This window comes from Pongo abelii, chromosome 3 (genome assembly GCF_028885655.2).
Source record: "Pongo abelii isolate AG06213 chromosome 3, NHGRI_mPonAbe1-v2.0_pri, whole genome shotgun sequence".
Taxonomy (NCBI): domain Eukaryota; kingdom Metazoa; phylum Chordata; class Mammalia; order Primates; family Hominidae; genus Pongo; species Pongo abelii.
In genome coordinates, this window is record NC_071988.2 from 142333824 (window position 1) to 142349170 (window position 15347).

The 15347-nt window shown below is 36.2% G+C and overlaps 1 protein-coding gene and 1 pseudogene across 8 annotated transcripts in view; one reads left to right on the plus strand and one right to left on the minus strand.

Moving 5' to 3' along the window:
• The window catches only part of PRDM5 (PR/SET domain 5), a 238818-nt gene that overhangs the window by 124031 nt on the left and 99440 nt on the right, over nucleotides 1-15347 (minus strand). For 6 of the 8 annotated variants that reach the window (XM_054554414.2, XM_063723623.1, XM_054554413.2 and 3 more), the window contains exons 4-8: nucleotides 13184-13358; nucleotides 10380-10554; nucleotides 8846-8938; nucleotides 8467-8588; nucleotides 3369-3448 (exon numbers count right to left, since the gene is read on the minus strand). In XM_054554414.2, coding sequence (XP_054410389.1) covers nucleotides 3369-3448; nucleotides 8467-8588; nucleotides 8846-8938; nucleotides 10380-10554; nucleotides 13184-13358 — 645 coding nt within the window. The remainder of the gene's footprint in view (nucleotides 1-3368; nucleotides 3449-8466; nucleotides 8589-8845; nucleotides 8939-10379; nucleotides 10555-13183; nucleotides 13359-15347) is intronic. The other 2 variants (XM_054554419.2, XM_002815097.6) reach the window with 1 other exon arrangement.
• On the plus strand, nucleotides 2465-2565 carry LOC112133219 (U6 spliceosomal RNA; annotated as a pseudogene).

The window sequence follows — 15347 nt, forward strand, 5'->3', positions numbered from 1 at the left end:
TGCAGACCTTCTCACTGTTACAGCCCATAAAGGCAGTGTGGACCCAAAGAGTGAGCAGCAGCAAGATTTATTGCAAAGAGCAAAAGAACAAAGCTTCCACAATGTGGAAGGGGACCCCAGCAGGTTGCCACTGCTGGCTGGGGCAGCCTGCTTTTATTTTTTTATCTGGCCCCACCCACATTCTGCTGATTGGTCCATTTTACAGAGAGCCAATTGGTCCATTTTATAGAGAGCTGATTGGTCCATTTTGACAGGGTGCTGATTGGTGCGTTTACAATCGCTGAGCTAGACACAAAAGTTCTTCACCTCACCACTAGATTAGCTAGACACAGAGTGTGGACACAAAAGTTCTCCACGTCCCCATTAGCTAGATACAGTGTTGATTGGTGCATTCAGAAACCCTGGGCTAGACACAGGGTGCTGATTGGTGTGTTTACAAACCTTGAGCTAGATACAGAGTACCGATTGGTGTATTTACAATCCCTTAGCTAGACAGAAAGATTCTCCAAGTCCCCACCAGACTCAGGAGCCCAGCTGGCTTCACCCAGTGGATCCCACACTGGGGGCAGAGGTGGAGCTGCCTGCCAGTCCCACGCCATGTGCCGGCACTCCTCAGCCCTTGGGTGGTTGATGGGACCACGTGCCGTGGGGCAGGGGGAGGCACTCCTTCTGAGAGGTTCGGGCCACGCAGGAGCCCACGGCAGGGGGGAGGCTCAGGCATGGTGGGCTGCAGGTCCAGAGCCCTGCCCCATGGGGAGGTAGCTAAGGCCCCGCGAGAAATTGAGCACAGCAGCTGCTGGCCCAGGTGCTAAGCCCCTCACTGCCCGGGGTTTGCGGGCCAGCTGGCAGCTTCAAGTGCAGGGCCCACCTAGCCCACGCCCACCCTGAACTCACGCTGGCCCCGCAAGCATCGCAGGCAGCCCTGGTTCCCGCCCGGCCCTTTCCCTCCACACCTCCCGGCAAGCTGAGGGAGCCATCTCCGACCTTGTCCAGCCCAGAAGGGGGCTCCCACAGTGCAGCGGTGGGCTGAAGGACTCCTCAAGCACGGCCAGAGTGGGCGCCAAGGGCCGAGGAGGCGCCAAGATCGATCGAAGCCTGCGAGGGCTGCCAGCACACCGTCACCTCTCATTATCGCAAGGACAAAAAACCAAACACCGCATGTTCTCACTCATAGGTAGGAACTGAACAATGAGAACACTTGGACACAGGGTGGGGAACATCACACACCAGGGCCTGTCGTGGGGTGGGGGGAGGGGGGAGGGATAGCATTAGGAGATATACCTAATGTAAATGACAAGTCAATGGGTGCAGCACAACAACATGGCCCATGTATACAAATGTAATAAACCTGCATGTTGTGCACATGTTCCCTAGAACTTAAAGTATAATAAAAAAAATTACCTTAAAAAAACAAAAAAATGCTGAATAAAAAGATCATATTTAAAGTGAAAATGACAAGTAATACTATTTAATTATGCCAAATGCTAAATAAAGTATATTTTTATGAGATTTTATAAAATTTACAGTGTACCAAATTAATTTGGAGGGTAATATTTTAAAATTTGAACTCTCAAATTATTTTCAAGAAGAATCATAATATACCTTATCATTATATGAGATAACAAATAGTAATTTAAGATACTAGACTATAGTATAATTTGGCATTGTCATACAGCATCATCTACTGGCAAGGTGAAATACTGCAATCTAACTCTATTAGACATTAGACATTCTCAACTATAAGAAAAGTTCCAATTGGAGTCAATAAAGGTTGCCTATGGATTCGGAAAGACTGAATAGTGAAGGACTATGGCTGAAATGGAGGAAGGGCTGCATTGAGCTAGCAACTTATTAACATTCTGCAAAAACCACTCAGGAGGCATGAGTTATAGTTTCTGTATTCCATTACCATCACATAGGAGTGTCTGATGCCTGATGATCTGTCACTGTCTCCCATCACCCCCAGACGGGACCGTCTAGCTACAAGAGAACAGGCTCAGGGCTCCCACTGATTCTATATTATGGTGAGTTTTATAATTATTTCATTATACATTTTAATGTAATAATAATAGAAATAAAGTACACAATAAATGTAATGTGCTTGAATCATCCTAAAACCTCCTCCCCCACCCCTGGTCCTTGGAAAACTTGTCTTCCAGGAAAACGGTCCCTAGTACCAAGAAGGTTGGGAACCATTGCTCTATTTGGTAAAATAGCTTAAATTTCAACCTCTAAGATTTAAATGGGTCAGAAAAATAAATCATAGAATTATAAAAGAGGATGCTTAGAAGATATCTATTCCAGTAGACTTAATTGTTTTGTCTCTTCAGAAGATGAACTGCTTCAGCCATAAGGGTTCTGCTTCAGAAGCCATAAGGGTGATGGGGAAGGAGGAAAAAAGACCTATAAAAGGGTCCTCTGGATTGGCATTCTGCGCAAAATTTTTCTTTTAAAAGCAGTCTCAGTGCTCATTTTAGCAGCACTGAAATTGGAATGTAACAAAGAAGATTAGCATGGCCTCTGCACAAGGAGGACACACAAATTCATAAAGCATTCCATATCTCTAAACAATCTAATAAGACCGCCACTTGAAAACTGAAAACCAAAAAAAAAGTAGTTTCATGGTACATAGAGAACAAACAAACAAGAGAATACTGATCAATTCATTGTCCCATTTTATAAATGGGAGAAGAAAGGCCTAATGTTACATGGAAGGTTAGTGACAGAAAAAGAAACCCACTACCCTGATTCCTGGTCTGGTGCTTGTCCTATTATTTCTCCTTAAGGATCAAAATCACTAAACATACAAGATATAACCTCAGACATATCAACACAATAATTTAGCTACCTCACATGTTATAAGTTAAAACCACAGCACATGCTTGGAGTTACTGGATTAAAAATCATATAAATTTTAAGTCCTGTCAAATTACTTTGTAATATATCTATATGTAAACAGAGATAAAAATTCATTTTACAAACCATAACAAAAGTAAAATTTTGTTTTCACGAATACCATCTCCTTCTCTTTTGTAAAGAAAATGTCTCATGCTCGTAGCTATGCTAAAAGAAACAATATGTGAAATTAAGAATGATCATTTACATCTTTGTTATAATAATAAAATACAGTATGAATATATTGGACCTTGTCATGACAAGAGCAAAAATTAAAACTCCATTTAATTCTATTTTATTATAAATTACATTAAATAGTTGCCAATGTTGTTAGAGTTAATAATTGACATTGATTTTTCAGATTATCTTTTCACATCAAAATAATAACTTGGTAACTTTTATACTTACTATAAAAACATATTAAAATTATTAAAGATAGATATAAAACTGTGATGAATTTTTATCTTACTGACCTTTCTATGTTCCTGTAGGCTTGATGCTGAAGAACACTTTTTATTGCACACTGAACATATAAGCTTTTTCTTAGGATCTCCTAAAATAGAAATAAAATACCATGATGATTTAAATGAGACTATTAAGAGGAACAACAAATAGTGTTTCGAGGTGACATGTAAGTTCATCTTCATAATTTAGAATTCTAAACAATTCAGTGTTGTAGATATATTCATTAAACTTAAAGAGTAAGTTATATTTTAAATCTTCTTTTTAATTATTTTTTAATTAGAGAAAAGACATACAAATTATTAACATGTATATAGGGGAGCCTTCAGAATAAAGACCCAAGCTCCCAAGAGAATGCAGAAGCTTATATACCTTTTCATAATTTTTATTATTATGGGTACATAATAGGTGTATGTATTTTTCGGGTACATGTGATGTTTCAATATAGGCATGCAATGTGTAATAATCACATCAGGGTAATTGGGGTATCTATCACCTCAAGCATCTATCATTTCTTTGTATTAGAAACATTCCAATTCTATTCTTTTATTTTTAAATATACAATAAGTTATGCTGACTATGTTGACTATAGATAGTTATATTGTGCTATCAAATAATAGATTGTATTCATTATAACTATATTTTTACACCTATTAAGTATCCCATTTTATTCACCCCCTCCCCACTACCCTTCCCAGCCTCTGGTAACAATCATTCTATTCTCTATCTTCATGAGTTTAATAGTTTTAATTTTAGCTTCCATATATAAGTGAGCACATGTGAAATTTGTGCATCTGCGCCTGGCTTACTTCACTTAAGAAAATTACCTTTACCCATTCTCTCATTGATGGACCCTTAGGTTGATTCCAAATATTGGCTACTGTGAATAGTGCTGCAATAAACATGGGAGTGCAGATATGTCTTCAATATACTGATTTCCTTTCATTGGGGTATATATCTAGCAGTGGAATTGCTAGCTCTATCTTCAGTCTTTTGAGTAACCACCATACCGTTGTCCAAAGAGGCTGTACTAATTTGCATTCCCACCAACAGTGTACAAGCATTCCCTTTTCTCCACATCCTCTCCAGCATTTGTTATTGCCTGTCTTTTGGATAGAAGCCATTTTAACTAGGGTGAGATGATATCTCACTGTAGTTTTGATTTGCATTTTTTTCTGATGTTTAATCTTGCTGAACATTTTTTCATATACCTGTTGGCCACTTGTCTTCTTTTGAAAAATGTCTATTCAGATATTTTGTTCATTTTTTAATTAGGTTATTTGATTTTTTTCCTATTGAGTTCTTTGAGCACTTTATATATTCTGGTTATTAATCACTTGTCAGATGGGTAGTTTGCAAATATTTTCTCCTATTCTGTGTAAATGCTTTCTTTTTAAATTTGAGACATCTTCACAGCTTCATATACCACCTTTCTACATATATAAAACAGGCCTTTCACTTTTCCATGTACTAATACTGTATAGTATTAAAAGAGAAAATGATATATCCACAAGGAATTCAAATCAAAATTTAACCAAATGTGTTTGTAAAAGAAAAAACTAAATTTATTAATTCATAAAGTGATTGTGTTAATTCTTTTACATCTCAACAGAATATTTTATTTAATCAGCTGAGTTTTTTAAGATAGAATTTACAGACTATTCTTTCCAGCACTAGAGTTTTATAAAATCTTTAAGTATATGTTTATCAAGTTAATGTTAAGAAATAAACTACAATAAAACAATATATTGGCAATTCATGCTACTACTCAAAGCCAGATTCTGTCTTCTTATGTAGTGATTATGTTTACAGTAGCTCATTTCATATTTCAAATTTCACAGTTGTTATAGAAATGAAGAGGCAATCAAACATTATTAAATGTGATATAATAATATCAAATGCACCACAATGAATAACCATAAAATATGTTTTCAACTTTTAATTGGTTTATTTCAAATATACAAAAAGCAAGCATATAGTATAATGAATCACCATCTATCCATCACCTGGCCTCAACAATGACTCACCATGACCATTCCTGCCCCAACCTCAATCCCATCCACTCCCCCACTTCTCTATATTTTGAAGCAAATCTAAAACAAGTAAAAACAATATTACAAAATGATTTTGTTTTATTATAGGACTGCATTTATGAAAGAGAAATACACTTTCAAATGGCAAATATGAATTTTTGTCTTATTATTCAAGATGCCTATTCCATTTAATGCACTGTTTTTAGCAGGCTAAATATGATAGCCAAGAAAATGTTTCTCAGTGATTGAAAGTAACATGGCTACTAAAGGAGAAAATTCTCCCAGGCAAAATGAATATCTGATAGCATATATTTGGTCATCAATTTCCTAAACATATCATACATGAGGCACCATTCAGAAAGAATATTCCCTCTTTTCCAGGTCCTACTAGTTGGGTCCATCTTCCACTAATAATCCTTTATTGCCCCGTCCTAGCCCTCATAGCAACTACTCCTTGATACTAGGCCCTACTCCTTCCCACTGGATGGGTCCAAGGAGGAGAGAGGAGAGAAACAGATTTCTCCACCCATCACTCTCACTTTACCCCTGCACTCCTGCCACAGCTCTGCCTGCAGGTATCAAAGGGAATACATCAAACCCTCATCCCCAATCTTCAGTCTTCTCTCTCCTTTTCATGGCTTCTCCTCTTTTTCACCCTAGAAGAATCCTAGCTCCTCTGAGAAGACACACAGGAAAAATGTATGACTATTCATCTGAGAATGTAGATAAATGTTATCTCCCATTAATGCAAAGTCTCTTTGTCAGCAACCATGGAATCTAAGCAAAAGGGAAAGATGGGAAGTGATGGAGGAGCTTAGCCCCTTCACTCTCTGTTTCCCCTTAAGTAACAACTGTGAGGAGCCTCACCGCTCTACCAGCTCCCCTAGGCTCATGGATAACAGCACCTGCAAAGCCATAACTAGATGTTATACTGTCTTAACTTTCCTGTTTAGGTAAATCTGATACTTGACTTTCAGATTTAAACTTTCAAAAACATTTAGGAACACATTACTTACACCAGTAGGCCATGTGAGGAAATTAATACAACTGTACTGAATACACAATCACTTAAGTACTCAACTTTCAACACACTGTGAGCTAAGTATGCTTCTAGGAGCTGGTCTGAGAACCTACCTACCCATGTTATGGTTGCTATGGAAAAATGTGATCCATATTGAAAAATTCAGCTTCTCTCTAATCATCCTCCTCAATTCATATCACCTTAACAAAAAAACATTTGCCATCAAAGATCTCTTTCTTTGAGTGCCTTTGCCTTTCTATAATAAAGGATTCTACAACCATGTATATGAGCGCTTCTTTGCTTGATATCTCCAATAGGGAATATTCTTTCCTCAAATGCCTGTGTAGCCCATGGAGGAAAGGGGAGAAGCAAGAGACATACTGTGAATGAGAGATTGACATCATGTACAACCCCAGCAAAACATATGGCATAGTAACCGTTAGCTAAAATACAGCAAGGTTTTACACTTTGTATGGTCCACAAATTAAAAAATATATATATAAAACAAGATTTCCTTTTATGAATTATTTCCTACAGAATCACCATAAATTTCCAGAATTAATAATATTACAATATGCAAGGCCAACTACAAGAAGCCTCAAAGACATTGTGCTTATAGCATAGCCTGAAGACCACATGCCCAGTAATAAGAATGCAAGTTTCCAGAGTTGCGTATGCATCTGGCTTTTTACTTAGTTCAGCAAACTTATACTTTAAAACTGACATGAAAGTTCTATTACAATATATTGCAGACATAGATGAAGAAAATTAAGAATAGCATTTTAACTAGAACAGCATTGAAAATCAAAAAACTATGAAGGCAAGTCTATCAAAAAGTTATGCTTGCCTTTTGCCATCATAGGGAAGATCCCAGTACACTGAATTCAGAAAAAATTCCATCTTCCCTAAGTCAGCTGTGTATTCTTCAAAAGGAAAGAAAGAAACCAGAACACTGTAAAAGCCTAGTGAAGGGCACCAAGCTGGAGGTGCATTTCACAAGGCCTTACTTCCACCACACAGAGCTTTCACCATAGGGTGCACTTAATATGCAGCCCAAACCAATGATGCAAAGCCACAGCTAGCAGTTGTTCATGCTAGCCTCTATACCTGTATTATTATTAAAGTGAATACTTTTTGGACAATGAACAAATATAGGATACAGATGCTGGGTGCAGATTATCATCTTCTCCTGAATATAAGCATAAACAACTGAAGGAAGAAAAGAAATCCACTTTCCCCCACATCCAGAGATACATAACCACCCATTTCCCAGAAGTCAAGGGCAAAAATAAACACACGAACAAAGAATATGAATAGAAGAACACACAGGGTTTCATAAATCTCCACCTCCTTTAAGGAGGAAGTCTATGGAGGTAAAAAGACAAGAAGTAAAAAGTTAACTGAGACAATACAGCCAACTGTTCAACTCACTGCAACAGATTTAATCCCTAAGCCAAAATATATTTACTGACAGTATACCATGTGCTACGCAGATAAACCTAAAAGACAGTCAAATTTTATATTTGTTTTATTGTTTAGCTAGCTATTAGATGGAATTCAAATAATATTTGTTTTGTTAATCCATACATATTCAATTCCAATGTCAAAATGTGTTAGCAATTTTCTCTAACTTAGAACTGTAAGTATTTTCACAAGTTGGATTTTTACTGTAAAAATAATAAGGCAGAAGGACATCACTTAATAACCATAAATTTTAACAATTTATAAAAGAAATGTCATATGCCAAAACATTTAAAATTGTTACTTAAAAATATTAATTCTTAACGCATCTGCCCACCCAAACATAACTAGACTTTAACTAAGGCTTACAGTTATAATTAATTCAGAAATGGGAAAAAGAACAAATGCTGCTAAATTCAACCTGAGAAAGAAATAGTGTTCAGTGAAAGAAAAAAATCCACTGCCAGCGCTCCACATCTGTGTGAAACACAATGGAAAAGCCAGCTCTCTCCTCAAGAGTGCGAATTAAAAACAGACCGCTGCGGCCTGGGGAAAAGAAGCCCCTTCGGAAACGACCCTCCAATGACTCCTCACCAGTGTGGACATTTTCCTGGTGTCTTTTCAGGGCGTCCTTGCTCTTCAGCCTCTTTCCACAGCTGTCAGCCTTGCACACAAACCTGGCATCCCCCCGGCAAGTCTCCTGGTGCTGCTCAAAACTACAAGACAACCAGCAAAGCGGAACAGGAAGAAATGGTGAAGACATACCTACAAAACTCAAACATCAGCAAGATTTTGTAATACATGCTCCCTAGTAGAGTTTTGGGGTCATTCCATGCATTACCTATGCAGGTAAGAAGAAAAGCATTTAAATTCTGTAGGTATGTGAAACTGAATTACTAAGAAGCATGAAAGTATGCATGCAAAAAATGACCCACAATTATATAACAGCCATTTCATAACTCAGACACAAAACCTCGATGCTGAACTGAAGGAAGAATTGCAAACAGAGCACTGAAAACTTCGTGAAGACTCCTTCAGACTGCTTTTCGCTGTGCACTGAAGAACACTAAAGGGAAATAGGAAAAAGAGAAAGAAAAGAAAACAAAAACTGGAACTCTAAGACAAAAATGAAACTACGCTAACTCTGAATAAAGTCATGTTCGTGATCTCTTTTTTCATTCTGTCTTTTGTCTTTTTAAATTTTTAGTAGTATCTTATTTAACTATAAGCTCTTGCTCAGCAGTGTCTTTTGTATACATATATAATACTAAATGCAATAAAAGCTAACCAGAATGCAACTTAACGTCTATTTATTTAAAAGCATATAGCCCTTGCTTGTTTTTTAAGAACGTACAATAGAATTTCTAAATATGTAGTATCCTACTATTATAAAAGTTTTGATATTCTGAACAATTATTAAGTTTTAAGCACAATTTTCATCTCAATTTTTATAAGCGAAAGTTGATGCATATAATATCCATACAGTCTTAGTATGAAATGTAGCATATTTCAGAATTTTAGTTCAATGAAACACAAAAATGTAAAAATGTAACATTAAAGCCTATGTTAAAGATTTCTTGCTCATAAGTAAGGTAACATTCTGTTAAAATGAGAAGCTAAGGTTGGAGAAAGAAAGTAAATGGCAGGATGGGAGCACATAAGAGAAGAGAGAAAGACATATGTTGATGAGATGGGACAATTTACATTACTTTCATATTGGAAGTAATTGGCTTCAACACAATGAGAGTCTACAGTTGCATCCAGTATGTAAATATGCTTTTAAATTACTTAAATTCAATTATCTGATTAAAATTAAAGACTTTAATGAGTAAAAAAATAAAACTTTACAAACGCATGTACCTACTTTCTCACTTTTAACAATTTCTGATCCTGTAAAATATTTAAATAAAGATAATTTTATGTTGTTAATATAAATTGTTAAAATAAAAAAGGGTACTGAGCTATGTGTGGGATCATCTAATTAATCATATTGTTATATCTGGGACCTATGCATCTTTAAATTATTCCTCCAAAGTTGCTCTCAAATAAACAGTGCTTCCCAAAATGTTCAGGAATTCTTTATACTTTGAACTCCCCATTTCTTAAACTTTTTTTAACAGATTCCAGAAGGAATATAAAATGTAGACAACTAAAAGTCTGTTACCTCGAAGGAGTAACTAAATTAGGCATATCTGAATTTCAGATTAAACCAGTAAGTTTGATACATAATGGCAAATTAATAAATGGACAAAAACTAATTTCCATAAACAGTGTTTATGTGTTAAAATCCATAATTTGAATATTTTAAAAATCAACATACTATACTAAGAAAAGATGAGTTAATGACAATACCAATGTAAAATGCTTAATCTCTCACTCACACACAAACATGCGTGTGCACACGTGCACACAGACACACACACACACAGGTTAAAAACTATGAGTTAAGCCAAATGGAATAAACTGTGTTAGCTTATAATTTTAAAGATATTCTTTAGTATACGCACTGTCTTTGCAAAGCCTGCTTAACTGGGAATTTCTTCCCACAGTTCTTGCACTTAAATTCTTTCTCCTCTGTGGGTTTCTGGTGCAATGTCTGAAGATGCTCAGCAAGAATATCCTCACTGGTAAAACTCGATTCACATTGAGGACAAGCATAGTCCTCTTTACAGCCAAGGTGATCTGCACATTCACAAGGAAGCATATTCATGAGACAAAAATTCAGAGCCAACAAATGCTCAGTTTTGCTCTCATTTTAAATTAATTAATTAATTGGCTTAATGACACCATATGAATACATTCTTATTATCACTATAAATATTAATAGTATTTGGCCACAAAAAATAATAGCAAGTGTTACTAGAGAGAAAAACATTATTTTCAAAATCACTTGTATTTCACCAAATTAATACAAAGTCAAATTCCTTATTTAATTGATCCTATAATGTTAACTTTTCAGATCAAAATGTTAAATTAGAAAACAAAAGCTATTCCTGAAATTGGTCATTTTTAGCTCATTTTTACCTTCACAAGGAGAAAAATCCAACTGATGCAAACTATATTGAATTACCAAGGGGAATCTCACATACATGTGAAAAAAGACCAAGGTCATAAAAACGGTGCTGATTAAGCTAGTAGAGTGGATTAGGCTACACGGTCCCATATAGACTGGTGCAGGTCTGACCAAATTTCTCAGTGTGCTATTTAAGTTACACATTTGTTTCTGATTATGAAATAAAATTAGACTTAGAAAATGCAGAAAATGAAAAACACCAATAATCCCATCAGGAAGAGACAACTGTCATAATATTACCGGCAAGCCTGACTTGCCTTTAGTGCATGCATATTTTATGTGCAGTCTAAGAAGAGGTAAATTTAGGATCATACTTTATATACAATTTTATATGTTTTCCCATTTAACATCTTCTCAAGGCAAATGTTGGTGTATTTTTAAACTTAAAGTACCACAATTTATTTAACCAAACTCTTCATTGTTAGACATTTGGGTGGCTTCTTTGTTTCTTTCGCTGAATTTGTTTTTATTTTGTTTCTTTGCTTTTCTAAATAAAACTAAGAATTCTAAAATAAAAATAGCCATGGCACATGTACACATATGTAACAAACCTGCACATTGTGCACATGTACCCTAAAACTTAAAGTATAATAATAATAAAATAAAATTTAAAAAAAATAGCCACAATGCAAGTGCTTGGTTCATACGTTTAAAAAATTCTGTTTAAGTTTCTGTTGATTCTTTTTACAAAGATAATGAAAACTGGTATTTTAATAACTAAAGCAGAAATCAGGACAGTAATAGGTAAGTAGATGACTTATTTTTAAGTTAAAATAATGGACAAAATAACTTGCCCTGAGGACAACAGAGAAAAAATAAAATACAAAAACAAAGAAAACACAGAATAATACAGAAATAATTCCCATCACCCAAAATATGATATTCCATATAGCATAATGCATATAAGCCTGTCCTTATCTTCCCCTTAAATAATTCAACTAAAATAAAGAAACAGAAGCATAAGCTGGCAATGGTGACAGAATGTTCACACTTTCTCAGCCAATAACATGCAGTTAGAACAGAAAAAGTATAGGAAAAGCATACTACCACTTTGACTAATGAAACCAGAATCACTTCTGAAGTGGCTTTGCTACACAAAATGGAAAAGTACTGTATAGTAAGTATCAGCCTGCTATGGTCTGAATGTTCGTGAATCCCCAAAATTCATATGTTGAAACTGAAACCCCAGTGGAACTGTATTAAGAGGTGGGCCCTTTAGGAGATGATTAGGTTATGAGCACTCCTGTCCTCATGGATGGGCTTAATGCCCTTGTAAAAGAAGCCCAAGAGAGCTTGCTTGTCCCTTCTGTCACATGAGGACACAGCTACAAGGTGCTATCTAATTAGAAACGGGCCCTCACCAGACACCAAATCTGCTGGCACCTTGACAGACTTCCTGGACTACAGAAATGTGAGCAATAAATTTCTCCTGCTTACCAAGTATCTAGTCTAAAGTATTTTGTTATAACAGCCTGAAAGGATTAAGACGAGGCCTATTACAAAATGTGAATACCTATAGCATCATTCATTTATCCCTTAAATTTCCCTTAGGGGTAAAACACAACATAATAGAAACAAAGCCAATAATAATTGATTATTCCCTGGCAGTTAACAAGCAAGTGGCTGCAGTATTGACTGAGGAAGGTCTGACCTACGGTCACTGAAAGTTTTTGGTAACCCCTCTAGGGCAACCTAGCAATCCTCCAGGCTCCTGTGATCAGAACAGAAAGAGATGCCAAGAAGCTGCAGGTTCCCAAAAGATCCCAAACAAGAGGAATCAATCCCTTTCGGATCTAGCAGGCTCTCTTGTGTACCGCACCTCCACACTCACCTTTTCCTATATGCAGATGAGAAAGTAAAGTCTCAGAAAGTCAGCAACTTGCCCAACGTCACAAGACTGATTAGTGGCAGAGCTACGGCAAGACTACAAAAGTCCTCACTACTCATTACCCCAATGTGCCAGTGAGAGCAGTGAGAGCCCGGAGCTGCCCCAGCAATGCAGCCCTGCCTGCAGCCTAGGCAGTCCTATAGGGTACATCCATCACCCACTCCCAACATACTTTTCCTGCTGTAACAAAGATGAGCCCACCACAGGATGCCCTCTGAGAATAATTTTGACAAAAACTAACTTTATTTGAGAATGCCATATTACAAGGCAACTATAATTCAACCACAGTTTAAACTACATTTTTTTCTACAACTTTTCTTCTCCCAGATCACCAATTAAAGATGCAATACCTTTTCTGCCCGCTGTTGATTGTCTTCTAGAATTTTCAACTTCCCCTTCTTTGATGACTGTCATAATTTGCTGTTCTTCCTCCTCAGCCTCCATGTCACTATCCAGGTAGCCGATCAGAAGCTCCGTGTCTGTTTCTATATCTTCAACTGCCAAATAGAAAATGTTTTCTCCTTCCTGAAACAAATTTTTTTAAATGCTGAACCATTCATTTGTTTCTGATAGTAATTAAGAAATAATTTTAAGATACATTAATGGAGTACTATGTGTGCATGGAAAGTTATTACATTTTTTTTATTTCTAGTTGATCTGGGTGCTGAAAAAGGCAGGTGACAATATTCAGTTACCTGGCAAATAAAATACAAATACATACGACAAAAAGATAGTGACATTTACACGTCAAATGAAATTATGTCCAATTTTTAAAGTGAATTTTGCATCGCTAACTGGCCTTATGCAAGCAACACTTTGTGGTGGCCTATAAATGCAATTGTCATGCAACAGTGTCATTCACACGTGCAGACAGAGAGCAATGAGATATCAATGATTTCGTTATTATTAACACTAACACAAAACTTAAAAAAAAAAAAAAAAGCCTTTCAAGTTCTAACACAAACCAGAGGAAGTGCAAATAAGTTCATCCCCTGAAAGAATTTACTGAAACCTGGTCCCGAAATAGAAAAAATACTAGACATCTGGGAAGTTCAAGGTGTTGACGGAGCCATCATGTGTACCTCACCTCTTTGGTCTCTAAATCCCACCGAAATGACAGACACGAGAAAAAGAAAAAAAAAAAAAAAAACAAGGTCCACCATCAACATATCAAGATATTTTAGAAAGTCCTGGAAAACAGAAATCAGACATAGTCGAAATAATAGATAACTAATGTAGAGGAAACCTTGACCAATAACAGACACAGAAGATGAATGCTACAAAGAACCTTCTTTCCAAGGAAACCCCAGAGAAACTTCACACTTGGAATCAACTGATACAAAAGCCATGCTGGGCCTTGGGCCAATCACCAGGGAAGCCAGAACTGAAGCTGTAAAGCGGGCTGTCCCCAGGAGAAAGCACCCAGAATTGCTCTCTTTTACATAGTTAAGGATTTGTTCTGGGAGGGTTCCTAGTGAGGCTGCTGAATATAAAGAAAAGCAAAACAGAGACTGAATTTATTGAACCTTCATAGTGGCAAAGGCAGGAAAGGACAAAGAAAATAAGCTCCACCAATGAATGAAATTCAATAAAGCACAGAGCACAGAACAAAGCCTTCTCTCCTTTGGCAATATCATAGCACTTATGTTTAAAAGGAGGAGGAGGAAGACAAAGGAGAAGAAGTGAGAGGGGAAGGCATAAGAGAGGGGAGGAAGGAGAGTGTATGCATGTATAGATTTGTGTATATGTGTGAACACAATTAGAGCCTTCATGAAAAATTGCAAAGACATGCATCAAATTGTACATACAGTTATTTTGAGGATGGGAGAGGGACTATATTCAACATTGTTTTAGTTTGGGAGGGCTTTTTTGAATAATAAGCATAGACTACTTTGTAATTTTAAAACAACATATATTAGAAAATTTCATGGAAGAGACAGAAATTATGATCATATTCATCCAATACTATGGAAGGAAGGCTTGATTCAAAAGTTCAAAGCACTGAAGCAAATCTAATCATGTGCTACACTTAATTTATAGACATTCCTATAACATTTTGAACACTCTTGGGAGTTTTTAAATTTTGTATATCCAAAAACATTAAAAAGGTTATTTCTAATTAAGATCACTGAATTAACTTATATACAATTGGTATTCTTAGTGCAACAAAAGCAAACAAGCAAAAAATATATAGACACTAAGCAAGAGGTCTCTTTAACTCAAAAGCAGCATTTTCCAGGTCTTTATTAGATGAGTTTTTAACTGTTTGGGTAACCCACTCACCTAATAAAGACTTCAGAATGCAATAATAAATTTTAGTGTTTATCTGATCAATATCCATGGAAGTTAATTGAACCGTCATCCTAGTATATTAGTGATTAATTTTGTGATGGTTTTGATAGCACCAAGGAAAGATAATAATTTTTAATTTTAAAACATGATACCATTAACTTAAACTGTAATCACAGGATATGGCATGTCTGTTTAGAGGCTCTGTAATAAAAGAAAATTTTC